The 27877-nt window shown below is 51.4% G+C and overlaps 1 protein-coding gene across 1 annotated transcript; it reads left to right on the forward strand.

Annotated features, from left to right (window-relative positions):
• Positions 1-4914: 4914 nt before the first annotated feature.
• On the forward strand, positions 4915-27528 carry SLC26A9 (solute carrier family 26 member 9). Its single transcript, XM_010310634.2, has 21 exons — positions 4915-5013; positions 12056-12182; positions 13202-13341; positions 13673-13783; positions 14080-14255; positions 14693-14857; positions 15458-15610; positions 16007-16089; positions 16351-16498; positions 17220-17333; positions 17776-17853; positions 18377-18472; positions 20785-20891; positions 21469-21538; positions 21768-21860; positions 22319-22435; positions 23048-23365; positions 23577-23631; positions 24036-24181; positions 24913-24990; positions 25611-27528. The coding sequence occupies exons 2-21, from the start codon at positions 12058-12060 to the stop codon at positions 25656-25658; spliced, it is 2421 nt and encodes an 806-aa protein (XP_010308936.1). The 5' UTR covers positions 4915-5013; positions 12056-12057; the 3' UTR covers positions 25659-27528.
• The last annotated feature ends 349 nt before the right edge of the window (positions 27529-27877 follow it).

Genomic DNA, 27877 nt, shown 5'->3' on the forward strand with positions numbered 1-27877 from the left:
TGGGCAGGGTCTTCTCGGGGGCGATGCTTGCTTTGGAGGCCCTTGCTGTGCTCCAGAGGGAGATCAGCATTGGTGGGATTGTCTCTAACCAACAGAATGTGCTCTGCTCCCCAAGCCAGGATGTCTCACGCTGCAAAGCCTTCAATTTGGGGATGCACTTGCACAGTGCACTCCTGCCAGCCCTGCTGCTGTGGCCCAGGGCTCTCCTGTAAGGAGGTCTCTCTCTGAAGACAAGGACAAGCACCATATGTGATAGGACTTGCTCGATAGACACACACAGGGGACACAGTCTCATCAGGAGGCTACCCCTTCCCTTGCCTTTGGAGATGTTCCTGCAGGGCTAAGGCAGGTCGTAAAGGCCGTGAGCAGAGGAGACACAGCAGTTCCCTCGGCAGATAACCAGAAAGCCTCTCTGTAGTGCCTCTCCCCTGCTCTAAGTTCACACCATGAAATAAACTGCATGAAACGTCTGCGTGGTGCTGAGCCATAGGGGCAGCTTTGAACCTCCCGACACCTTTCTGCATTCTACCTTTTATTTTGGTGCTGTAAATACTCCTGCTGTCTCCCTCTAGGACATTGCATTCCTCATTCCTCCACGGACAAAGCCGTTGACCCCTGTGCTAGCTGGTGAGACCAACCGTGTGTCCCAGCAGCGAAGGGGGAAGCGTTAAAAGTTGGCGGTTCCCTTTCAAGCGAGACCTGTGTCTCCATCGCCTGGCACCGTGGAGCCGGCGGCTCGGCCACGTCTGCCAGCGAAAGCGTGGCGTCCGGCCCAGGCCCAGGAGCTGCATTCCTGGGCGAGAAGGAAACGATGATAACCAGCCCTGGGAATCTCACTGCCCCAGCCAGGCTCCGTGCGGTGACACGCAGCCCACGCAGGTGACACTGCCCGCTGCGCTGTGGGTACCCGGCGGGTACCAAGCTCTGCCTGCCCTCTGCTCGCCATCGGCTGACCAGAGCATCCCACAGCACTGGGCACATCCAACGCTCCAGGAACAGCCACCTCATTCCTGTGGGAATCTGGAAGCCCAAATGTCTGCCTTGCTCTCTGGCTGAGGTACACCACTGATTTCAAAAGCTCCTGAAAGGGCAGACAGGGAAGCAGGACACCCCACCTAACTTCAGATGTCCCCTGTGCAGGTGTCACAGCCTGAGCGATGCATCAGCCGTGTGGAGCAACAGCCCTTCAGGACCTCCCAGATCCACCAGTTTCTCTCCACAAAGGCTGCTCCGCTCCACCAGCAGCATCTCCATCCCAGAGCCTGGCTCCTACCCACGCCCGGGGCTGCACAAGCCCCGTTTCCTTGGCAAAACTATCCAAAAGCAAGAGGCAGCTCCTGCTGCAGGTTCAAGGGAGGGTGGGAAGAAGGGAGGGAGGAAGGCTGCCTGCAGGTCCCACTGACAGCAGAGCTCCCAGGAACGAGCCCCCTCCGCCCCGGGGGACGCGCTGCCTTTCCCCACTGACTCTAACCTCGGGGCTCCAAGGAAGCTTTGTCATAATTTCCAGCAGTAAATTACCACTGAATTATTACCCTCATTAAGTGCAATATATCTGCTAATATTAATCATCCACACATAAATCCACACATTCCAGCACTTGGTATGTTGTTATCAGACCAGAAGATAAACAGCTCAGCAGTCCGTGCACCCAGGGCTCCATATTTGGCTCAGAGAAGTCCCTGCGGTGTCTTTCCATCTCCCGGTGTCTCCCGGCTTCCTGGGAAGTTCCAGTCCTCCCCAGACACTTGTCCATGCCCTGCACATCATCCTGGCCGGTCCGTCGGTGGACATGTCCCAGCAGAGTGGTTTAGGTCACACAGGAGGAGTTTGGTCAAAGCAGAAAGAGGCAGAATTGGAGTTATATTTATAGTTACTGAAACTGGAGTTTGACCAGGACTGCACCTCCCGTTGCAAGCAATGCCAAAGGACCATGGGTGGCTGTATGGGGCTGGTTTCTCCACAGGGCAAGACCTTGCAGTTCCCTGATCACACCCACCAGAACTTTGTAATAGCAGCTCTGGCAACGGGGACCTGCCAACCCCCCAACCCCCCCCATGAGCTCACCTGTCCCCACGTAGCGGGAACCATGGGAGGGACATCTGGATTTGAAGGGGACAGAGCAAGCCTGAAGGTCTCATGTAAGTCATCCCTTGTGGGCAAATTACCTTGCACAGGATTGAGAACTTCCTCGGCTTTTGCCAATGCTGGGTGGGCAAAAAACCCAACCAGTCGGACTTCTGCCGTGCCAATGGCCCAGCCCGAGCCCCTGCACCACGGGGTCCCTTTGGCTGGTTTGCTTTGGCATCCCAGTGTAACTTCATTTTACTGCCTGTCTGCCAGGAAGACATTCCCTTGCACCTGGCATCCCCACTGCTGACCTGGCTGGGTCCTACACAATGTGCCTGTCCAGGGCCTGATGCAAAGAGCAGACAGCTCAGAGGATGAGGAGCATCAGCAGCCTCCTCGCTTGGAGCTGTTCCCGTTCCACTCATGCAGTGAGCCCGTGTGCCAGCTTTGGGATTTTATTTTTCATACCAGCTGGATGGAAATGAAGCTGACATTGCTCCCAAAGCTCAGAGCTGGGTTTGTCCCCGAGGTGAGACCTGTCCCCTCTGCCACCCGCCCTGCTCAGGGCACACATGTGCCAGCCTTGCTGGAGCTCTGGGTGCACAGACTGGCTGCACAAGCCTCCCTGCTTGGCAGCTTCTCTTTATCAAAGGCAGATGGCTGTGATTAGAGTGGAAGCTTAAATTCAGGGCTCTGTGGTCCTATTCCAAGCTCAGATACTGATCTCAGACAGATCCCTTACCCCCCGTGCCCATGGCCACTTCTCCAGCTCCGCAGCTCTGCCCACGCTGGGATGTCTGTCTAGGAAAGTGAGGGGGAAAATCTTTTATTGGTGGAGTACTGCTAGGAAAAATGCCAGTTCAATGACGGAAAAAAAAGTCCCTTTTAGCATTAGTTGTTTGTCCAGGCAGTTTAACAATGCTAGCAACACCTCTGCAGCAGAGATGCTGTTTCCTCTCTTTCTGCAGTGCCTTGCGAGCAGGACCCCCGCGGCTGGGACCTTTGGGTGCTGGTGCTGTCTCGTGGCAGGGACCACTGCACACACTTGTGGGCTGGTCCTCCTGCCATGTCACGCGTTTCCGTTTCAAAGGGCTCCATGCATATCAGGCTGCCCTTTAAAAAAAACACCTGATATGGGTTATTAATGATATTTACAGGATAACTGCTTGGCAATTATTACCTCTGTCTGTCAGATGGCAATGAATCAGCCCCCCTTCCTCTGGCACGCTTGTGGCAGGGTGTTCCTTTGGCATGCTCCGGACACGACAATTGATTCCTATAAGATGAGGTTCCTTGGCAGTAAACACTGATGCCTTGTGCATACACAAGGTACCAGAGATTTTTACTCTGACAACCTCCAGGAGTGAGCAAAGGCCACACCATTGCCTTCTCCCTTCCTCCCATCCCAGCCACGTCTCCTTCCTTCTCCTCGCTCCCTCGCAGCCCTGCCTTCTCTCTCCCCTCTCCCTTTTCCCATCATTTTCCCCACCCACAGGTCAGCAATCGCTCAGAGGTGGCAGCACATGCCACCCACGCTGCGTCTGCACTTTGGGCTCACACCCAGAGCAGGGAGGGCAGCAGAGCCGTCCCCTATAAAAAGCTCACGCCGAGCTGTCCTTGGGGATGACGGGAACGTGAAAGATCAATTTCTTCCACAGCAAATAACCCCCTACAGCTCCCTTCTAGTGGCCTGTTCCTGCGGTGATGTCCTCTGCTGATGTCCCCATCCATCTCATCATCTGCAACATCCTGACCGGTACGTGGCTCCTGCACTCCCGGGTCCCTCTGGGAGGAGAGGAGACCACGAGCCTGGACACGGCTCAGCACAGCGGTGCCAGCACGCGTCGGGGACGCGGTGGCAGAAGGGGACAAGCCCTTTCGCCTCGTCCCAGCTGGCTGCTCCCTGCCAACACACATGTCCCACCGGTGCCTTTTTTGGCTCAAAACACTGCATTTCCCGAGATGTCGACAAATTCCCAGGCCAGGAGGTTGACTGATACCTTTGGGGGGTGGTCCCCAAGTCTGCAGCTCCCGGACAGCCCATCCCAGCGCCTCCCTGCTCCATCCCTGCCCACTGCCAAGGGCATCCAAAGAACTTGTCAAACTCTCCTCCGGAGGAGCACGTGGCGCAGGTGTGGCTCCTGCCTGGGGACCGTGCCTGCAAGGCTGATGACAGATAGCCCAGCCTGATCCGCACCGGCACATCCCCACGTCGCTGAGGGCTTCGACGTCTTCCCCGCGCAGGGGAACGGAGCCCGCGCCGTCAATCCTGGGCAGGCGGTGGCGGCTTCGCCTCTCTTCCCCACTCCTCTCATCCCTTTGAACCTGGAAATAAGAAAGAAACTGCCTTCCTCTGCCAATCCCATCTTCAAAGCCCGAGCGACGGGGTCCGGCGCTGGCACAAAGCGCACCATTGTCCCTTCCAGAGGCGGAGAGTCGGCCAGAGCACAAAGGCCGGGGAGACGCTACCCACCGCGCCAGGAAGCTCGCCCTGGCCAACAAAAGCATCTTCTCCCTCCCCGAGTCCGAAGCAGGCGAGGGAGGGGGCCCGGGGTGACGGTGAATATGAGCTATTGTCACCGAGAGCCCGGAGCATGGAGGGACCTGCAAAGGTGATCAAACGGCCCAAGCCTGAGCGGGAAGGGGTGGGGTGAGGGGGGACATCCAAAAAAGCCCTTGTCCCTCTTCAGATCTCTCCTTATCTCCCCCAGCTATCTCCTGGGCTTAGCTTGGGTGTACTTGCTTGCAATTACCTCCTCCAAGCCAATCAGGCGCCGAGCACAGCCCTCGGTCCCCTTGACTGAGGTGATTTATAAATGACTCACTGGCTTATTTGAGCACAGACCTCTGCACACCTCCGCGGGAGCACCTCTCTGCCTGGGCTTTCTTGCCACATCTGCAGCTCCCCTCGCAGAATCGGCCCTTTCTCCGCCCGGCGAGGCGCAGGTAACCCAGCTCCAACAATCGTGCTCTTTGTCTGGGTGGGCGTGGGGGATTTACACTCTGGTTGCACAGCCACTGGGTGTGAGTTTCAGTATTTGGAGAACTGGTACTTCTATTTTTTTTCCCTCCCCTTCTCTTTTTCTCCCTTCTTTTGCAAAGGGGATTTACAGCAGCAGATTTGCTCAGGAATTAGCAACACCAACGATCCAAGAGCTTGATTTATGAAGAGAGGCTGGAAGAGCCAAATATGTGAATTAATTATTGCTAGAATAAATCCTGCCATCTTATCCTGGTTGGCAGCTGTTGAAGATCTGTGGGGGGACTTGACTGGTATAGGAGAGGCAATACTGATGACAGACCCTCTGTTTCTGGATCCTTGTTATGATCAGGACTTTCCGTGCTCAGAACCATGTAAAGTGGTCCCTGCCTCGAGGATGCTGCAGCCCAGATTAGACTTTGCACGTGCAGGCATAGTGAGAAAGGATGTGGAGCCCAGTGCCTGTAGGCAATGGTTGAGGAGCACTGGTTGTGCACAGGAATCTAACCTAGGAAAGGATCTTTGCTGCACGGGAGATCCTGGTGCAAGGATGCATGGCTGTGGGCACGCTATCAGATTAGGAAGGAATTTTACAACTGGGAATTAGAAGTGCTCCCAGACTGACACCTGTCATAGTGGGTGCAGGGTCTCCAGCTCCTCCCAGTGCCATTTCATGGGATGTTGAGATGCAGTTTGGGCAGGGTCCCTCCTACATAGACAAGAGAAAATATCCCCATAAGCCTGCTCCATTGTGGTAAACTGTTGTTCATGCAGCTAGGATGCTTTCTGCTCTGCCCTGATAAAATTTGTCCACACCTTATTTGTAAGCAAGCTGAAACTTAAGCGAGGGACCTGTCCTTCTTTCCCTTGAAGATAAGTCCTTGGAGTGACATTTGTTGCTGGCCACATGGTATTTCTGCCCCAGGTCAGAGATTTCCAGTAGAGAAATGCTCTTCCATCCTCTACCTCTGGGGAGGATGGACTGGGTGACCCCACAGGTGTTTTTCCTTCTCCAAGAGCAAATGCACAGGGGCGGGGAGCATATGCAGGAGCGAGTTCTCAGCAGGCATCCCGGATAAGTGTTCGCAGGCAGTGCAAGAATGCTGCAGTCTGCAAACTTCTTAATTCCTTGGGATTTGCATTGCCCACCTGCTCTTCAAAGGCAGAGGGCAAGGTCTGTGTCAGAGGCATGTGGAGAGCAGAGACTCATGGCAGCGCCGAAGTCGCACTTCTCCTTCGTTGAAGTGCACTTTCCAACCTTCCCTCCCCATCCCAACGGCTCTGTATGCCGAGGGAGCAGCAAGGGGATGGGAAGGATGGACACACCGCTCCCCGGGGGACAGACTCGGATGCCGTTAATGTCAGGCGCTGCTCTCTGCCCGCCAAGGAGCTGGCAGCCTGATCCCAGCACCGCCGGGCTACACTGAGCAAGGTGACACCTCCGGGGGACTGCAGGGCAGGGAAGCTGGTGGCTTTCGGAGGACTATGATGGGGCCATATCTGCATCCCGGACCGCAGCACCCCAGGCCATGTGCCTGCTGCCTCACCCCAGCCCAGCCCTCCCTCGGCAAGGTATGGCGCTGGATGCAACGACAAAAGTAATGGAGAGTGAGGGTGGGGTTGAGAACAAGTGGGTTAATCAAACAAATCGCAGAAAGAGTGGACCAAATCTGGGCTCATTTACCCCGGTGCCAGTGCAGAGCAGATCCCCCGTGCCCACGGCATTTGCTGCATTTACCATAGCATTGCAAGGAGCAGAATCCGAGCTGCTGAATATACGCATTTTACTTAATAAACACCCTTTGAGCCAAACACTTTGGCTTCACCTTCAGTAGCTGGCAGATGTCTGCAGATCTTATTATTCTGGTTACCGAGTGCAGAGCTAGTTTGGTTAGAAACTCATGTGAAGTGGTACATCAAACATTGGCACCGGCCCAGAGACGGCAGAACAAGAGTACAGTGCAGCGCTCCTGCCCGGTGCCTGCGCTGGGCTGGGTCACTTAAAACAAGAAAAGTGCCATCTGCCTTATGGAAATCACCTATTTAACGCTCCAAATATTTAATCTAAACAAAAAGAAAACATTGACTTAATTTTGCCTGGTTACTCCACGACGAAAGTGCAGGAGTGGAGGAATGGGACGGCTGGTCCCCAGGGGGATGTTGTAGCCGAGGCTGCAGCATGGTGCAACGAGATGGGGAGGTGGGACCTGGAGGGAAGCAGAGATGTCTCCTCCCTGCCCCTGCACCCGCAGCGTACGGCTCCTCTGAGCCCCAACAAGGCCAGTTAGCACCTCCCGACACCTCCCTCCCTCCTTCGCCCTCTTGCCTCTCTCTCTGGCTTTTATTCCACCAGCCTTCACGATGGTTCCTGTGTGCTGCTCGTGGAAAATTGACTGAAACAGCTCAGTTTTTACTGAACTTTATGGACTATGGCATTTTGCCTTTTCTGAGACTAAAAGCCATTTTTGGGATAGGATATTTTTCATGACTGATCTATATGCTCTCCCAGCATCAGCCTCTTCTATTTCCAAAGGGCAGAGGTTAAGAAAAAGTTAAACCCCATGGCCAAATGTTGCGTGTATTCAGTGCCTGGCACCGCGCGGGCAGCTGGCTGCTCAGCCCCTGAAACGCGACCACCACTTCCCTGCTTCTGCCTCTTCCCCTTCCCCGGATTACTAGGAAAGATGTTTTTACCAATATACTTGTGGGACTACAGATACCGCTGCAAGGTGCTTTCTTCCTGAATCAGTTCATTTGTAGATGAAGCCTCCGGCAATTCAGAGCCAAATGTACAACAAAACTAAATCAGATCAAAGCAATCTCTGACAAAAAGGTGTGCCGGGTCAAACGGCCCAGCTGAAATCTCTGACCTGAATGAACGTGCTGGGGGTCCCCTGGTGACGGGCTCCCGGTGTGACCCATCAGCCGGACTCGGTTCTGGCTTGTCCCTGATGCCAGGAGGTCGGAGAGAGTGAACAACCTGGGAGCGCGGGGGTGGATCCGCTGGGCTGATCGGCGCCCGATAGCGGAGGTGAATTATACAACATCTTTTCAAAATACCTGAACTGACTGACAGCAGAAACCTCCTTTTCCTCCTGTCTGTGTGCTTTGCGAGCCCAGCTTGACACCAGAGGCGTGAAAGGGAGACGGAAGCGGGTGTGCAGCGGGAGGGTGAGGCAGAGTTCAGTCTAGGGGAGCACCTGGCACTGCAGCATCTGGCACTGCAGCATCTGACACTGCAGCATCTGGCACCGCAGAGCCCAGCGCTGCAGCATCCGTCACTGCAGCATCTGGCACCGCAGCATCTGGCACCGCAGAGCCCAGTGCTGCAGCATCTGGCACTGCAGCATCCGTCACTGCAGCATCTGGCACCGCAGCATCTGGCACCGCAGAGCCCAGCGCTGCAGCCGCCCTGTCCTTCCCCATGCCATGCCTCGGCAAAGAAGCACGGCACAGGGTTCAGGGGAGGAGGTGACAGCTTCCTCGCCTGACCTTGCGAGACTTGGGCCCTTTCACCGTGTTGCCCCAGGGCTCCCATGACACCTGCAGCTGGAGCCGCGAGCGGGAGGCTGGGAGTCGCGGCAGACACGGTGCTGAAGGCATTGATTTAGGGGAACAGGAGTCAAGACCTTGTCCTGGTGTCGCAACCAAGCCCTTGCACCTGTGCTTGCCTTCTCCAGGCAGACCTTACCTCCTGGGTGGGGGAGAGTTGCTTTTCTAGAACTCTTTCTTGGGCAATAGAGCTGTGAGAGAGTTGTTTTTGATGAAGATTCACTCAGGATTTGGAAGAGACCAGACCTCTGAACTCCATCAGCTGAGAAGCAATCAGCAAGGAGATCTGCATGTGCATTGCCTTGTGCAAGGAGAAGGGGGGGTGGAGAGGGGGCAGACAAAGGAGGAAGCGTTATTTCCAGAGCACTGATTTTTCCTCCCTACAAGGTAGCAGAGGCATTCCCTGAATGCCCAGCTCTCGCCCTGGGATCACTTTGGGCCCTTACATTACACACAAGGCAGTGATCAGATTGCTTTCCCACTAAATTTTGACTCACGCTCTTTGGATTGGAGTTCTTTTTCTGTGCCTATGACAGGACAGGAAAGTGGCTTTATGCCAATGGCTCCTATCAACACTAGCCAGAAACCTCAATGTGACTTTCCTCTTCCCAAACACAGCTATCACCCACACAGGGACAGAAGATAAGAGCTTAGTAAGTGCGTGTGCGAGATGAACACTGGGAAAAAAGGTCCGTGCCTGGCATGCACAGGCTGGTTTGCGACTCGCAGGGTACGAACTGATGGGGCTCTTAGCTGATGACCTACCGGAACATCACCAACATCATATTGTTGGAGTGTAGCAGTTCTACCTTCTTTTTTTGCTTGCTCCAAGTATCACATCACAGTATTGTACTCAGTGTGTCACGATTTCTCCAAGACCCCAGGCTGAGTAGACTTAGCAGTGAGGCCAAACTTCACATTTCTCAGCATCACCCGCTCTAGCCAACACATTGGGGGAATGGGCTTCCTGCAAAGCTTGTAACGGGGGCTCTGCACTTGGACCTCTTCCCCTAGACCTTGTCCTTTATTTCTGCATCCGTACTGGAACAGAGCTCTTGAAAAACCTGGTCCCTGCAACACAGCAACTTACTGGCACTCTGTTTTTCTCTCCGCACACATTGCATTGCTTCAGTGTCCTGCCCCAGCTGCAGGATTTAAACCAGCTCTGCGGCTTGCTGTGGTCTTATCCCATCAACACCAGGACAGCTGGTTTTGCCTTTTGTTCAAGGAGCAGTCACACAGCTCGTTCTCTTTAATTCCGAAATCTCAAAGGTTTAACCTCCTGTTTGATCTAGGGCAAGGCCAGTGATAAGCCAAGTCAAGAACTTGACTCTGTCCGAGACGCTGACATCATTAGCCTGTTTGTTTAAGATGGAATTTAATCATGGGGATATTTTTCCCTCTATACTTGCCTTGTTTATTATTTTTCATGATTGCCAGCACTTTCGCTCAGCAGGGGAAATTCATTAAAGAGCTGTGATATAATTGGCTGATTCAGCCTGTCTGATGGCAGGCATGCTGCTCGGCAAGTGATGGAGCTGAGGAATAAAGCCGAGAGAGACTTCTTGCACCAGAAACTTGACTGGGTTTATCACCCTTTAGAAGCCTGTTGCTGGGCCTGGACCTGGGCTAAAAATATTCACGAGGGAGAACTGGAAATCTAGAGAAGAGCCGTGGGGCTGGGACCTGGAGAAAGGCTGGGCACGCTGGGAACCTGCTCAGCAACAGGATCTGGAGCAAGGCTATAAGGCAGGGACAGGACTTGCGCAGACTGACGTGGGAAAACCAGGGAATGACCGTTTATCAGATGGGCTTCTGGCATGAGTGTAGGGACTCGGAAAGAGCCTAGGACGCTGCTTAGTCTCGGCCTGCACCAATCCTCCAAAAGGTAAAGCTTGTAATTGTGCTTGGAAGGGTATCTCTAGCTGAGAAGGAGTGGCAGGGATGCCGGTGTGTGCATGCCTGCAGAGGGCACTGGATCAAGCACCTGGTAATGCAGGAAGAGGGGCATGTCTCCTCTTTCAGCTAGCTGGCACCTTGCTGGCCCTCCAAAGACACATCCCGCCAGCATGGGTGCAGATCAGAGCCTGCAATCAGAAACACACCATCGCTGGAGCTGTTTTACAGCAAACTGCACTTGATTGCCCCTGTGATCACTAAAGCATCCATTGCAAGAGTGGGGTTGATGACCTCCCTTTCTAAACCCATTAGCTCCTATTTGCATAATGATTCTGTTGACCTAAATTCTCCCAAAAGTTTCGGCTGCCTGCATCATACTTTCCTTCCTGCCCTGAACTTCTGAGCTGCTCTGCTACATATTACTCACGTCTTCCAGCCCCCACTCCGAGGTAACTGCTTATCAGCGAGAACTGACATTAGTCCTATGGATGGACATTTTGCCTATCCTGGTTCCACTGAACTCGGTGTCACAGTGTGCACCGACTTCAGCAGTACTCACAGTGCCCAGAGAGGAGAGAGGAGGATCCGGTACGTTCAAATCACTCCATAAGCTCTCAGCTACCTGGATGTTATTTCTTGATATGTTCTACTGCCTGAATCACCAGCCTTTTCCACCCCCTCTTCTACTCCCGTGTTGGGCAATGACCCACTTAGATACACGCCATGCCACAAATAATTACCAAGATCCTTGTTTTATATCTGACCACTTCCTCCCTTCACCCCCAGCCTCTCCAGTTTGGAATGATTCTCCCCTCTTCCCAGGCACAGCTGGTCATAGTAAAATAAGGGCTCTCTGAAGTTCATCATCTTTCTTTGGTGAGACCCAGATACTGGGCAGGACTAGTCCATCCAGATGTTTTGACATCTTCATCACTGAAATGAAATAGCAACGGTTATCTTTCTGCGCATCACTTCCTAGAATAAACCAAGGACTCGTCCATGGCCTCTCACGGCAAATGAGAAATAGGAAGGCTGCTGAATGCAAATGAGACCATGCAGCAGCAGGAACACCTCGGATGCAAACTGCCTTTAATCACGGTGCCGGTATCTACCATTGCAAACTGTGTCAGGGCTGCCCAGCGTTGCAAAGTCTTGCCAACCCCACTGGCAGATGGTGAAACTGAGGCATCAGAAAGGTCAAGTGACTCGCCCAAGGCAAAAAGGCAGTCACTGGCAGAGCTAAGATTAACACCCATGCTCATCTGCCAGACAATCCGGGACGCGCTCCGGTCCCCTTCACGCAGCATCGCTCATTAGCATCACCTCAAAATAGCTGGTAAAACTCCCTGTGCCGGGGAGCAGCAGCCCCCGGTGCTGGGAGAAGCCACTCCCAGGACCTGCCTCTGCGCCACGGGGAAACTATTTAGGGTGGAGATGTTCGGGGAGGGCTCCCAGACGCTGGAGGTGTCCGGTCTGTTATACTGCAGGTGGGGCCAGCTCCAGTCACATTCTTGGCTTTGCTTTTTCTTTTTTCTGGGAAAAATTTAAATGATCCAGAGATGAACCATGCCAGGCCTCGCTATGTCATCGAACGTCCTGCGTATTCGGTCAGCCTCTTCGACGAAGAGTTTGAGAAGAAAAGCAGAAGTTACCCTGTTGGGGAAAAATTGAAAAACCTTTTCAGGTAACATAGAATGCTATAGCTGGGGCAAATGTAAACCAGCTTTGGTCTGGAACTGGGATATAATTTGGACCTGGGGATACAGTTCCCATTTTTATCCTGGGAAACCTTCTCCGTGATCTTCAGGGCTTTGGTAGATGAAAGGCACAGGAGAAATGCAAATTGTACTGAGGCAAGTGAAACTGGTTACTCTCTTCACTGCCTCAGCTGTTACGCTGTAAGGCAAATAAGTGGAACAGTTTGCACTAAGTGCGTTTGGGATTTGGGATTCTGTTTTCCAAGGGTTTTTTAATAGTGAAAAAAGTACAATTGGTGATGTAGGTATGGGTGTGTGGATTATTTCTTTAAGCTTTCCAGCTGGGATTTCCTTTTATCAGCTTTAAAAACAGTACTAGCTTTCCTTAAAGAAAGATTAATAATTGTGTAAATAACGATTAATAATCCTGCTAATCATTGTCTTGGAAATCTAGCTCCATTCCTTGAAAAAAGTAAGGCAGTAATACAGGAAAGAGACAACACATGTTAGCAGGCAGAGGTGTGAGATATTGCATGTCTCAACCCAGAAGCAGTCTTCTTCTTTCAGACACACTTTGGGTTTTTTTAACCAAGCACCTGAAAAAGTTCATCTTTGGCTCTGTGCAACTGCCCCATGAATCTCTGAGCTGTGCTTCCTCCCCACAGCTCACCTATCCCCTCTCTGAAGGATATCGAGGTATTGGGGAGCTAAATCCTTCACTCTGTGCGGGTTCTCCTTCCAGCTGTGGCAGCATTGGGGACCTCCCACCGAGTCAGGAAGGTCTCCACAATAATCCTCCACGGCTTGTACAGCCAGTTAACTGCAAGAGCCTCGCACTCCCAGGGAAGGGCTGTGCACCAAACACTGGGCTCAGGATTTGGTGTGGGAGAAAGGTTGAGATATTCCTAGGAAGGTCCTTCCTTGCCCCATTGCTTGCTCACTTCCCAGCTCACTTGCTTCCTTCCTTCTTTACTGATTTGCTTTTTTTTTTTTTCATCTCCTCTAGATGTTCAGCTTCCAGATTCAAACTCACCCTCTTCAGCCTGTTCCCAATACTTGTGTGGCTTCCCAAGTATAAAATTAAAGACTACATTTTGTCTGATGTTCTCGGTGGGCTCAGCGCGGGGACGATTCAAGTGCCACAAGGTGAGACGCAATGACTTTCTGGGTCACCGAGAGGGGATAGCACTTTGCCAGTTCAAGTGAAGGTCTGCAGATGGCAGCTGACGTCCAGTCTGGGGGGTTTAGCTACCTTTACTGCTGACGTGTATAAACCCAAGCTCTACCTCCAACCTGGTTGTCCCTATACTTCTCTGCGGTGCCTTTCCCTGCCCTGTTTGGCCTCTCCTGCCCAGAAAGCAGCAGTCTGCGCCGGCCGCAGCACCTTCTCGGAGATGACGTGAGCGTGAGCAGGGCAGGGGGCTGACGCCAGCTGCACGGACCTGGCTGACATGCCCATTTCCCTCGTGTTTTCCAGGGATGGCCTTCGCGCTGCTGGCCAACCTGCCTCCCGTCAACGGGCTCTACTCCTCCTTCTTCCCCTTGGTAACATACCTCTTCCTTGGCGGTATCCGTCAGATGGTCCCAGGTAAGAGTCTGCAGAGCAATTCTCTGCACAAGGCAGTTAAATACTGGCTGGGAATACTCGATGTGTTCCAGAATAGCAATGTTTGGCCATGTTTGGTCTAACAGGGCTTTACGGGATCCCTGATTCTGGCTGCATAGCAGGATCTCACCCCAATGAACTGCCGCCACATCCCGCCGTGGGGCTGGCTGTGGTGATGGGCTGGGTGACTCGGTCTGGACAGCCCAACCCGTCCAAGTGCCTTCCAGGACAGGACGGTCTCTAGAGAAAACTCCTGACATCACTGTGTTGTGCTGTAGGTACTTTTGCAGTCATCAGCATTATTGTTGGCAACGTCTGCAATGAGCTGGCTCCAGAGTCAGACTTCCAGTACTTCAACCATACTACCAATGAGACCAGCGTGAACACCACAGCCCTGGAAGCGGCCAGGCTGGAGATCTCTGCCACGTTAGCCTGCCTGACGGCCATCATACAAGTAAGGGCCTGCTGCACCACCTCTGCTGTGTCCTCTGGCCAGAGCTGACCCACATGGAGTCAGCTGGGCTCTCTCCCTGGAGCAGAGATGGTGGGACCAGATGCTAGTAGAGGCCACACTTCTAAGTGGGTGATGCCTCAGCATAGAGGTTTTGGGGGGAATCCCACCCCAGCTGCGGTCTTGGTGTGAAATCCTCCAAACAGACTAGCCCAGGGTGAGGATCGCAGCCGGTGATGACACCCCAGCACCCTGCAGCTCTCCTCCTCCCATCTCTTCTCCAGACAGTCTGCTCAGCCCAGCCCATGCCATGGCTGCGCGGGAGGGATGTGCCCGCTCTCCCGGCCGAGCAGCCTGCCCGACACGGGCACGCTCAGGCTCTGCTCCTCGCCCTTTCGGGCTGGCATCCTTCTAATACCGCCTTGTCTGTCCTACCCTAGCTGTGCCTGGGATTCGTGCAGTTTGGCTTTGTTGCTATCTACCTCTCAGAGTCTTTCATCAGGGGCTTCATGACAGCAGCAGGCTTGCAGATCCTCATCTCCGTGCTCAAGTATGTCTTCGGCTTGACAGTCCCATCTTACACCGGGCCCTTAGCTATCGTCTATGTAAGTGGGTGCTCTGGACAGGGTCTTTCCCTGCACCTCCTCCCCCAGTGACTACCACGCCACAGGCATCACTGCCACCCATGCTAGGGACAGGGGGCTCGCAGCGGAGGAAAGGCCGGAAGGAGGGGGAATACGGCTGTCTGCACCACTCCCAGCCCAGCACAGCTATGCTGCTGCCATTGCATCGACAGTATTATCTGAGCCCTTGTCTGGCAGTTTCTAATGAGAAATAATGAAATGGGTCTGAGCTTGGGGACAATATCAACTGTGTTGTTTTACAGCAGGAGTCTTGCACGATTGTTAGCAACAGAAACTTTTCCCATGAGCAGGTTTACCTCTTCCTGAGCTTTCCTGCATCTTCCATGGATGCCTCCTCCATTGATGCAGCTAGAACTGCATGTAACCAAACAGTACAGAGCCAGGGCTGGATGCTGGTCTCCCAGCAGCAGGGTTTCTAGAACTTCTCTCACCCTATAGAGCCCTCATCCCATCTCAAGGTGTTTGCAGTCAATTATGGTACAAATGTTCTCCATTGTGCTGTCCACATTGTCCAGAGTCTCTGGTTGCCTGTGACACCTTCTCCTCTTCTCTCCCCTTTAGACGTTCATTGATATTTGTAAAGGTCTGCCCAAGACTAACGTGGCCTCCCTGGTCTACGCCTTGGTCAGTGCTGTGCTCCTGATCATTGTCAAGGAGCTCAACTTAAAGTACATGAAAAAGATCCGGATGCCCATCCCCATGGAGATCATCATCGTAAGTGATGCACGAGCTGTCCCTCGGACCCTCCAGGAGACAGTCCCTCCCCTCACCTTACAGCCCTGGGACACCCAATTCTGCTCACAGAGCACCCATTCATCTGCAGCTTCTGTGCAGTGAGGATGACATGAGCCCACATGGCTTGGGGTCAGAAATCGGGCCATCCTCACTGAGGATACCTCTGATGCTCAGATCGTCCCTGTTAGACTGTACCTGCATCCTGGTGATGCTGAGGATGAGGAACTTAACTCATTCTGGGGAGGTTCTCTCCTTTCCTAGCCTGAATTTGGTGCTAATTTTCTGCTGTCAGCCCCAGGACCACAGCAAGCTTAGCGGTTCTGAGGGAGCTCACGCTCTTTCTGCTTACTGCTCCTTTATTCTCTGTGCTTTCAGGTAATAGTTGCAACTGCAATCTCTGGCAGCTTCAACATGCCCGAGAAGTATGGCATGCCAGTAGTTGGGAAGATCAGCATGGGGTAAGTGCATATGCAGATCTGACTCAACTTCCAGATAATTTTCCTTCCTCCTCCTCCTCCTGCAGCCTGGAAAACACCTCACTCTTCCCTGCTGTATGACAGTCCCCTTTCAGGGCTGTTACACAATTGCCACCATCCACTCACGCTGTCTACAGTGCAGACACGGATTATGTCATTCCTGAACACACAAGCTCCTCACGCACTTCATCACCCTCCGGACACTAGTGTCACAACTGCTTCTCACCTCTGCTCTGAGTGCAGGTTCCCAGCGCCCACCCTGCCCCTGGTGAACAAGTGGAAGGACATGATCGGCACAGCTTTCTCGCTCGCCATCGTGAGCTACGTGATCAACTTAGCCATGGGGAGAACGCTGGCAGCCAAGCATGGCTACGACGTGGACCCCAACCAGGTAACGCTTGGTCTGGAAGGACGCAGTCAAGGACCATTCCGCTTGCTCTCAGGCGTGAAAGGAAAACCTCGCTGCATGAATGGGAAGCTTTCAAATGTGTTCTGCTTAAAGCAGATGTGCTGCTCCCATGCATGCAGGCTCACGTGGCAGCTTGCCATGCGGAGGTTGAAAGGACATGGCAGATCCATCTCCCGTGGACTGGGGAGAGCCTGAAAAAGGGAAGAAAGCCTTAGGTTGAGCTCTCTGCTTTGCTCTCGCTCCAGACCCAAGTGCTGGCATAGAGAGCATTTTTGCAGACTGTTGGAGCACAACAAGGCACATGTATTTCTCACTGAGCAAAGAAAGACCTGGATTCCTGGTGTGTCACCTAGATACTGTGAGAGGCAGGACATTAAATAATCCTCTTTTGTCATCACTGGCACAGTGGCAGCTTTCAATAACAGCCACGCATACCACATGAAGCCCTGCCCTCAGTGTGTCAACAGATGACAACGTGTTTATGTGGAATTGTGTTTCCAGGTTTCCCTCCTATACCAAAGCCTGTCCCAGCTCTTACTGGAAGGAAAGGGTCTGGGACACACTGCAGGGAATCCAGGTCCCTTTCCTGGCCACACAAACCCCAGACTCAGGCACCTGCTCCCCTGCTTGGCAGCTCACACACATTGGCAGGGCAGGAAGGACACCTCTCCTCTTTGATGACCACATTCCTTCATCTCCACAGGAAATGTTGGCCCTGGGCTGCAGCAACTTCTTTGGATCCTTCTTCAAAATCCATGTGATCTGCTGTGCTCTCTCTGTCACTCTTGCCGTGGATGGGGCAGGAGGGAAATCACAAGTGAGTATCTCCTCCTCCTCTCTTCCTTGCGTGACCCTGCTTGACCACAAACCCCTGTAGCTGCTGCATGCTGCCAGCCTGACATCGCTGCTGCAGGTCTGGAGAAGCTCCATCTATGAGTGCTTCACGTTGCTGTTGTTAAAGCAGAATTTCCTCCCTCCTCGACCCCATTTTGTTCCCTGGATGGTTCTTTGGATTGGTCACAGATGTAGGGCTGTAAATCTGCATTCCCAGTCTGGCTCCCCCAATTGAGGAGAGCTACCACGTGAGGGAAGTTTGGGGTTATCTGTGTGATCTGCAAAATCCTAGCCTATCACTCAGAGGCAATCGTCTGCTCACATAAAACACTGCAGTGATCAGTTGTGCCGCTGGCTGAAGCAGCAGGAGGGGAAAGACCCAGAGGGGGTTTAGGAAGACCCTAATGTGTTGGGTTTTTTTGCAGGTGGCAAGTTTCTTTGTGGCCTTGGTGGTTATGGTGACCATGCTGGCTCTGGGGATCTACCTCGAACCTCTTCCAAAGGTAACACAAACATCTGTGCAAACAGCGCAGCCATTGCATCACATACTCTACATGCCCAAGCGAAGGCACAGCCTTGCTGCAAAAACCCCTAATGCAAACCATTGCACAGCACAGTTTGTTCCTGGGCTGAATCTTGTCTGCACTGAGTCTCTGGATGCAAGAATACTCTAAATTATCATGCTGAGATCCAAGTGAGATCTTTGTGAATGTCACCTTTTCCCACTCCCTTGTGGTAACTGAACCAAGGAAGGGAGACACTGCAGAAAGCATCTGCCGCAAAACGTGGCACATCCACACTGCTGGACATCATAGAATCATAGAAAGGTTTGGGTTGGAAGGGACCTCAAAGCCCATCTAGTCCCAACCCCCTGCCATGGGCAGGGACACCCTCCACTAGCCCAGGTTGCCCAAAGCCCCATCCAACCTGGCCTTGAACGCTGCCAGGGAGCCAGAGGCAGCCACAGCTTCTCTGGGCAACCTGTAGCCTGACATCCTAGCTGATACACTCCTTTCTCCTCCGCAGTCTGTCCTGGGAGCCCTCATCGCAGTGAACCTGAAAAACTCCCTCAAGCAGCTGGCTGATCCCTTCTACCTGTGGAAGAAGAGCAAGCTGGACTGCGTGAGTGCCTGGGGATGGGTGGGAGGCATCCGCCTGCCTTACGGGCTGTGCGAGGCAGAGGCAGGGCGAGCAGGCGAGCCCCCCAGCAGGCTTTTGGGGCTGGAGTGCAGTATTAGACCCCAGTAGAGGGTGGGTTTCGCTCTCTCAGTCCAGTCGTGCTTCCGACCCCTCGCCAACGAGGTCCCAAGCAGCGGCGGAGGCTGTCCTGCCCAGCTGAGCACTCTCATGCTTAGTGCACGTATCAGCGAGACCTGAACTATTACCTGCTCTGTTTAAATGCCAATCAACCGCGGGAGCCTGTTTGCCCAGAACTAGCCAAACCGGCCCTGCTCAATATCTAGGAGTCATGACTTAAAAACTCACACAATAGCCCTCCAGGGCGAGGAGAGCCCTTCGCAGCGATAAGGACTCCAGGCACTGGTTGATGTATAAACCCAGGCAGGGGGTGCAGGGGAGTGAGAACGGAATTTGGAAATGTCTGACATAAAAAGACAGTGTTTGAACAGGACTCCCACGGCTGAGTGGTGTGTGTGGACACTGAGCCAATATCCTGTCAGGTCCAGACAAACTGCCTTATCGGAGAAATCAGGAGTCCAAAGGGGCTGACCTGAGTCATCAAGAGCTTTCCCAAAATACTGTTCAAACAGGTGCCGGAGAAAAGACGGGTTAGCAGTCCAGGCAGAGATTTCACAGGGGTGTGATCATGACGTGAAGGTACACTCTAGCACAGGGCATGAGCTACAAAAAAATGGTCCATGCTTGGGAAAGAGCCTGGCAGACTGACCGGACCAGGGACGTGTGGGGTCTGAGATGATGTGGTTATGCAGGCAAGAACTGGCAGAGAGGGAAAGTCGCCGATGGGAACATGCGATTCTCTGTTGGGAATTGTTTATGGCGATTAAAGCACATCTCTGAATGGGTTCTGCTGGTGCCTGGTGGGTAGCGTGGAAGGTCTCGGGCAGCTCTGGCACTTGATGTGTGGGGAGGTGAAGTTACTGCCCGTTATCAGAGCTCGCAGAAGGGAGCACAGACCGGCCCCGCGGGGTCCACAGCCCCCAGCGCAAAGTCCGGGCAGTCAGACACCTGAGTGGACAGTGGACTGAGAGGAGATGCATGGTGCTGCCTGGTGAACACCCTGCCAGCGTGTCTCTGCCAGACGTGGTCACCATCGTAGAGGTGAATGGCTGTCAGAAACTTCTTTGGTTGAGCCCGTGTGAGTCACCTGTCCTCCATGGCACAGCCAGAGCCATTGCCCCGGCTGTGCTGTGTTTCCTCTGAGCTGCTGGAACAAGCTCTTGCTACCAGCAGCCACGGGCAGCCTACGTGTGCAGGGAGCGTGGGGACCAGGCGGATGCCAACGGAGTGAACGGCATTCCCTGACCTTAATCTCCCTGGAATTTGAACTAGATTCAGTATCCTGTCCCAAAACGGAGAACACCGTTTCTGGGTGATGTCAGACCATCGGTGTTCATTACCTCATGTCTGGTTGTGTCTCAGTGCTAACTGCAGGGATCACTCCACCGATACGGCTCAGAGTGAAGTCGGGATGGAGGGAAGCCCTTGCTTGCCATTTATATGCACCATGCATATAAATTAAGATGCTGAAGTCATCAAAGTTACCCTGATACATCCAAGGTCAAAGTTAGGTTTTATCAGTCTTGAGGATGGGATTATAATTACCTGATAATGATTCTCAGAGGGCATGTTTATGTGCTTAGGCAGGACTAATTTCATATGGAGGGAGATGCTCAAGTGCTAATATATAAAAATGACAAATGACAGAGCTCTGAGCTGAGAGGTGGAGCAGGCTTTGGTATGCTCTGTCATACTTTGTCATCAGATCTGCTCTGTGTTCAGGTCATTTATAGTAGGTGCTCAGAGGGCTTTGAGATAGATGCTCATTTCTTCTGAAATGCTCCGACTGACAGCAGGAGCTTTCGTGGGGCTGGGAGCAGTTAGCGAGCAGCAGATGGTCCGATCTGCAGGAGCCTTTTCTTGACTAGATAGGCTGATACTTTGTGAACTGAACGAGCGGTGCGGGTGTTCGTGCAGCTGCGAAGAAACGCACTGGCTGCTTTTACGGCTGAAAAACTGGGGCTTCTGGCAAGCTTCCCAGCAATGATGTTTCACACGAAAGCATGCAATAAACTGTATAATTAGAATAGTTGCAGAATTCAGGTCTCGGTTTTTTGATCCTGAGCTGTGTAGTTCTTCGGGTCCTGAATATCAGCACAAAGCCATTTTCCATCCATCTCTGCGCTCCAGGCCGTGGCAGAGTAAAATGACCTGCCGTGGCTCTTCTCTTTCTGCAGCTGGTCTGGCTGGTGAGCTTCCTGTCTGCTTTCTTCCTGAGCCTTCCCTACGGAGTCGCCGTAGGCGTGGGATTTTCCGTGCTGGTCGTGGTTTTCCATACCCAGTTGTAAGTACCGGTGTAGCTACAAAAACCAAAAGAGAAGGAAAAATCTCCCAGTTGCGGAATAAACGACAGATTATTTTTATAACCGACCTCTGGCCCGTGTTTCGAAGGAACGTGCGGCAGGAGCCTGGGGGAGTGCAGGTGTCCTCCCCGGCCCCTGGAATGTGCAAACAGGAATGGCAGGCGCTAATTTACTGCCTGCATTCCCACTCCTGCGCGCGGTTAGCGATGTGCACATCCCAAGGCAGGGGGAAGTCTGAAGGTATTTACTTCAGCACGAAAAGCTACCTGCATAGTTCCCAGCAGAAAATCCTGCTCATTAAAAAGAGCGAGCCCCGTATATGTGCAAAGACTGGCGTGAAGTTTACACACCATTTTTAATCCATCAAAGCCGTTTATTAATATTTCCCAGTCTGGGATCTCAAACTGCTGACTCTTTTTTTGCCCTGTAGACTCTGAGGGGATGAAATCTAAGTATTTTCATAAAGCAAATTTTCAAATCCTGCTATGGAATGTGAAGCGAAACAGTTTTCTTGCCCTGCAACATTTACTCTAATACTGATTGCCTCTTTTCTCCTAGCCGCAACGGCTCTGCCCTGGGCCAAGTAACTTCCACTGACATCTACAAGAACCCTAAAGCCTACAACAAGGTAAGCAGAAGCTAAAGCATCCTCAGAGCAAATGCTGTTCTTTGCCACTGGTACCCAATGAGATCAAGGAACTCAAGTCCATGTTTCTGTCTCAGCGAGGTTGATTGCTGCTGGTTCCAGGGCTGGCAGGAGAGCTGCTGTTCAGCCTGTCCTTCCCAATTATCTGCAGCCACCCTGCACCCCACACACACCCTGTCACGCCTGGTTTGAGCTCTTGTCTCTGTTGCAGGTACATGAACTTAATGGGATTAAAATTGTGACCTACTGCTCGCCACTGTATTTTGCCAATTCGGAGATATTCCGTGAGAAGATTGTAGCCAAGGTGAGCAATGCCCTAAGAAATTTCTGTTTGCAACCAATCCCAGACGGCCCTTGCTCTCTCCTGTATTGCTACATGGAGATAATTAAGCCTAGGCTGATCATGAAAGATGGTCACATCCATCCTGTACTCTTCCATCCTTTTCTCCCTGATGTTAGGACTCTTTGTAGATCTCAGTTTAAAGGTTATGGCTGAATCCTGACAGGTATCCTCCTCCAAGCTCTGCTAAAGCAGAGTCATCCTGCTGCTGCAAGTCTCTCCTCCCTGCATGTGCAGGTACCCCGCGTTACTGAAGATGTTGCTGTTGGGTCGCCATCAGGACCACTTCACTCTGGCCTACAGCTGCTGCTGTTCTCCTGTGCCATGTCCCACAGGCTGGGAAACGGGAGGGAAGAAATAGCAGCCCCTGACTACGGGGTTGAAGAGACCTTTTCAAAGAAATCTCTCTCTCTTTTCCACAGACCGGGGTGGATCCTGGTAAAGTGTACTTAGCCAGGAAGAAATACGTGAAACGGCAGGAGAAGGGGACAGCACAACCACCAACAAAGCTACCAAAATTCTTATTGAGGCAGAACAAGGTAACTCAGTTTGGATCCCCATCAAACAGCTCCTCTTGATACAGGATTTTCTGCACTGTCTTCCTAGCCACATTTACCACCTCTCGCCTCCTTTCCTTCCCACCCACATCACCTTTCCTCCCAACAGCCAAAACCTTAAGATGCAGGAGAACTGGAAATGGCTGGGAGCAAGAAAGCTGTACAGCTGGCTAGAATGGAGACATGGTGAACAATTTGCTAGACACTGGGCTTGCCCTCTTTCTCTAAGGATGCATCCATGCCAGCATTTCAGTTCAAAAGTGCCCTTTTGAAGCCCATGTCCCAGTCATTCCAGCTTCGTTTGGTTTGCATTGCTGAGCAGTCTTGAAGCATGTGAACAGGAATCGTTTAAAATTAACCTAACATACGCCAACCCCAAAGGACATTCAGCCTAGCACCAGGCTGGAGTTAGTCCAGATTAAAACACTTCATGCCACTGAATAGTTTAGGTGCATTCACACGTGAGGATCTCGACTAGTGCTGATAGCTGTGCTCAGTGTCTGGAAAGGTCCTGCACGTATTTGGGTGTAAGAAGGAAGAGAGTATTTCCTGCAGCTCATCCTGCCCTGACTGTGCATCTCTGCTTTGCTGTAGACCTTGTCTTTGCAAGAGCTCCAGAAAGACTTTGAAAGCACCTCTCCAACAGATACCAATAACAACCAGACGACTGCTAATGGTGCCAGCATCTCCTATGTTACATTCCGTCCTCCCACCAACGGTGCTGGGCAGGTGCACACCCCCAGTGAGCTGGGCAGCACCACTACTCTGCAAGGAAGCACTTTCAGTGTCATGCCTGCAGCAGATGTTGATCCTATGATGACAGCACCACCCTATATCAGCTTTCACACCATCATCCTGGACATGAGTGGAGTGTGTTTTGTTGACCTCATGGGCACAAAAGCACTGGGCAAGGTTAGTTCTGTACTACAAACACAGCCAAGCAATGTACCCAGGTACCTTCTACTCTCTTGGGCAGCTCAGATAAAGATGTTTACCCTCCTCAATAGAAGGTTTGTGTGGCTTTCTCCTTCAGCATCCCCAGCACACGTGTAAAGCCCTAGATAAACACAAAGCTGGAGAAGTAGTGTTATTAATCCTCTCTCTCTCCTCTCATCCCTTCTAGTTGTGTTCCAGTTATCAGAAGATTGGGATTAAAGTGTTCTTGGCAAATGTGCATGGTAAGAATCCACGAAGAACACATTTCCATGTGACCTTCCCCCATTTATGTGCTCCTGACAGACAGGAGACCTTTTTGTGTTCTTTATGCAAACTGTTAGAGCTGTCAGCCTTTTGTTGGACCAAACCAGAACAGATGAAAGAAGAGAACAGAAGAAATGAAAGAGAAACACTGTTCTCTGTGTGTGAAATCAGTCATTTCATTTGGGAAGTGATATGACTGGACCATCCCCACATTTAGCATGTAGAAAAATCGATCCCTACACTCTCATTTCTGCAGCAGACCTGCTTCTTCCCTATGCATCCCAGCCTTGCTTTAGCTCAGAAGACCACTGTCAGCCATGTGCACTTTCAAAAGCTTCCTTCTTCAGTTTCCTTCTTGTTCATGTGCTTTTCCTTTCTTCAGCCCAGGTGTACAATGACATTAGCACAGGTGGAGTCTTTGAGGAAGGCGGCCTCGACCGAAGTCACATCTTCTTGACGATCCATGATGCTGTTTTGTTTGCACTGGCAAATATCAAAGAAGTTGTCCACCCACCCATCTTGGAAGAGGTAAATTTGCTCCCCAGTCTTTCTCCAGCTCACAGTACTGTACTATTAGGTTTACACGCTGCGTCAGCACAAAGGGAGAATAACAACTCAGTACAGCACCTAATAAAATTACTTGTTTATCTCAAGTGGTAAAGGTCTAAATCCAACAAAACATTTAATCACCTAATTCTCATGTACAGCCCAAGCACCTACTGATTGAACTGATTTCAATGGCAATTCAGAAGTGTAAACGTCTTCTGCAAACCCCTACCTGGGAGATGAACGTCACCCCAGCCTGGAGAAGCCAAAAGACCTGTTCCAGCATGACGCCCACAGTTTGGTGTTGGCTGGAACATGCAGCTGCACAGAAAGGCAGAATTTGGCCATCAGAAATAAAGGCAAAGCTCATGTCCTTCAATAGCCCCAGCATCCATGGATCCTTCCCTTGGTGGGAGGAGAAAAGGCTGCCGCAGGAATGGGGCACGAGCTGACAACACAGGGTGAGACAGGCTGTTTCCCCAAATATGGATTGGTTTATTGCATGATAAGTGGAGCTGGAACCATTAAGGTATCTTAGCAGAGAGATATGTAAATGCCAGCTCAGTCAGAGGAGATAAACAACTGAAAAAGGATTCCTTCTGTGCGTTTCCCTTTGAGCATGTGTGATGTTTTAAGCCTGGCTCAGTCATTTTTTTCCATTCCTTTCAACCCTGCACTCTGCTAATGTGTGGATTCGATTCTTTCCTGCACAGAGGCCGAATCAGACAGAGCTCTCCGTCTATGACGAGTCTGTGGATGAAAGCAGTGCAGAGTTCAAGAACTTGGAGGAGGTTAGTCCTAGTGCCAGGGGTCACTTCTTCAGCTGTGGACATAAGGAGGAAATCAGAAGTCGTGGTTGTGATTGATTAGATGGGAAGTCCCTTCTGACATTGCCAGGCAAACTGCTAGCAATAGTAATGCTTTGAAAAGTTAGCTGCAAAAATAATTTTAAATCCCTTCCATGAGGAGCTCTGGCAGGGACCCGGATGAAGGAGCAGCCAGGCTACCCCTCCGGAGAATCCTCTAATCCGTTCTGGGCCACGTAGCTCAGGTTCGCAGTCAGACCCATGGCCCCCATACACTGCGATGAACTCAGACAACCGGGCTTAGCTCAAGCCCTAAAGAAGGGTCAGCGGTCAAGATTTTAGCACAGACCTAGTTAACGCTGAAGTGATCTGCACCCACTGACCCCACGTCCCTGGGAGGAGACTCCTTCCAAGGCTGACCTTCCCCACGCTACCCACGCACAGCGGGAAGCAGAGCAGCCTCCCCACGGCCAGCGTTCCCTTCTGGAGGAGGGCTGGGAAGGGTTGGAGTTTCTGGTGGCGTTTCTCTGTGTGCCCCAATGACAGCGGAGCTGGGTTTGTGCCCAACATCAGCCCTAACCTAGCGTGCCTTGTGTGCCCTTTAGGAGATGTTTGGAAGCATGTTCCGCTCAGAGACCCAGACAGCTCTGTGAGTGCACAAGGAGCGTCGGCGTGCGGGCAAACCCTCCCGAACAGATTCCTCTCTCCCATCCCTTCGTGAAGAGCTGCACTTCTACTTGGGGATACTATAAGTTTGCAAAGCAATTGGCCGTCACACCTCTCGAACTGATAAATCCCTCCCTCCTTCCCGCTCTGCTTCTGGTATTCAGAGCAATGAAGTCTGGAGCAGGCAACAGAAACCCAGGGAAGCAGGAACTCAGGAAATGCTGTCTCATTAATTACAGAAGTGAGTTCATTTGAAGGCAGGTGCCTGAACACATGGGACGATTAGTCATTATTGCCAAGCGCTCTCCTTTGTCTCACACAATCGCGCTCTGCTGCCCGCATAGGAATTACACAATTTGGGCATCCCCCTTCTTTCTTTTCCCTCCTCCCTCTTTTCTTGATGAAGTGAAATACAAGCAAATATTAAGAGCCTTTCACGGCTTTGATTCATAAGCAAAAGCAACTCATGCAAGGTGCGGCGACGCAACTTCGTAAGGTAATGTTGTTCTAAAATGTGCACTGACCTTCAGGGTGTCTGCACAGTAAATGCAAACCCCTGAATTCCCCTGCGTAGCACCACCTCTGCCTTTCTGCCCCTCTCCTGTGACCCCCCGCCCCGCTCTCTGTGTCCCAGAAACCACTGCCTCAATCCAGTGCTGTATTCAGATGCCCTGAAGACCTCGGTACTCTGTCTCAGTAGGGCTACTTTATGGATTACATTACCTTTTTTTCTTACTAATAGGACTAGTTTGTAATCAGAAATAAGATTTCCTTGTTACCGTGTGTTATATGCAATATTGTCCTGCCCGCCCAGTAGGTTGAGTCCGTGTTCAGAAGACCCAGGTCCAGTTTGAATCCCCTCTGAATTTTTTTAGGGATTTTTCTGCTGACCGAACGGCGCTTCAGATAAGGCTCTTAGACTGTGAGTGGCATGAAAGCGTTCATCCCAAGGGTGTGCTGACTCTTCCCATCCTCTTTTAACTGGAAGAACTAAAACATTTAGTCTGGAACACGGGCGAGTGCTCTGGAGAAAGACGTTTTTCCCACCTCATTTTGATCACAAATAGTAAATTCAGGGACAGGGAAGGAAGCCCCTTCTGCACACTTTTCATGAAGCCATAGATCCAGAGCAGCGAAACTGAAATTTGAGTGCGTTTATTGCCTGCGAGTAGGGAGCAGCCCAAGTGACACCTTGTGCCATGCAGGGCTTCTGGTGACAAGCTCTCAAACGGTCACTCGTGCAGCAAGAGACAACTCTTGTATAGCGTGTGATATTTCCATAACAATTCTCTACTACACGTTTGAAGATTTTCCTTCAAATTCACCACAGACTGATGCTACCAGGACCATCTACCTCTCAGGCAAACATGCCTGCCTCACTAACCCAGAGACAGACAGCTGAGATCTTAATCATTTCTAAAAATCTGACATTCTTTTATATTTGAGTGATGCTAATAACAACTGTTATTTTAGTTTCCCTCTCCTACGCCTTCCCTTCTTACCCAGTGCTGGTGTTGTGACAGTAATGACAAGATGACAACATAAAGCCTGAAAAATCTAAGTGTAAGCCAAGGGTTAAAGGGACCCTTCTTTCTTCAGTGCATTTCAACTTCAAATAAGGCTTTTATGAAAATAAGGTTATAAAAAATTTAAGATCAAGACACGTGCTGGTATTTCTTCAACTGCAATGAAAACAATTGCTTTCGTTTGAATTTCAAATCTTCCTACAAGGTATTTCCAGCACTGGGATAAAATGCAAGAGTCAACAAGAAAAAGTAGACAGTAATGGAAGTAAAACTGGACAATCTGTTATCTTTCCATGAATGCAAAAAATAAAGAGTGGCCTTAATAATGAAAGTAAATTATATTTTTAAAGGTTATTTCTATTTTATTACTCTAAGATAGTAAAAATATTAACAAGCTTTAATGTACAGTTTTGAAGTACATATGGATTATTGAGCTGATTCACCAGCAGATTGCTAGAAGGCTTTCTGAGGAGAGAAAGTGGGGCTTTCCTACAGCTCCCAGATGTCTCATTTTTAAGGAAAATAGAGCTTTGTGAACTATTATAGCTAGACAACCATTAAAGGAAACAACATCAGGACCCTGCCAGTAACACCTCGTTAACTAAGTCACCATTTCTCTACCTCAGTTTCTGATCATGTGGTGCAGGAAAGAGTAATAAAACCAAAGGAGGTTAGTTTCC

This window comes from Balearica regulorum, chromosome 25 (genome assembly GCF_011004875.1).
Source record: "Balearica regulorum gibbericeps isolate bBalReg1 chromosome 25, bBalReg1.pri, whole genome shotgun sequence".
Lineage (NCBI taxonomy): Eukaryota > Metazoa > Chordata > Aves > Gruiformes > Gruidae > Balearica > Balearica regulorum.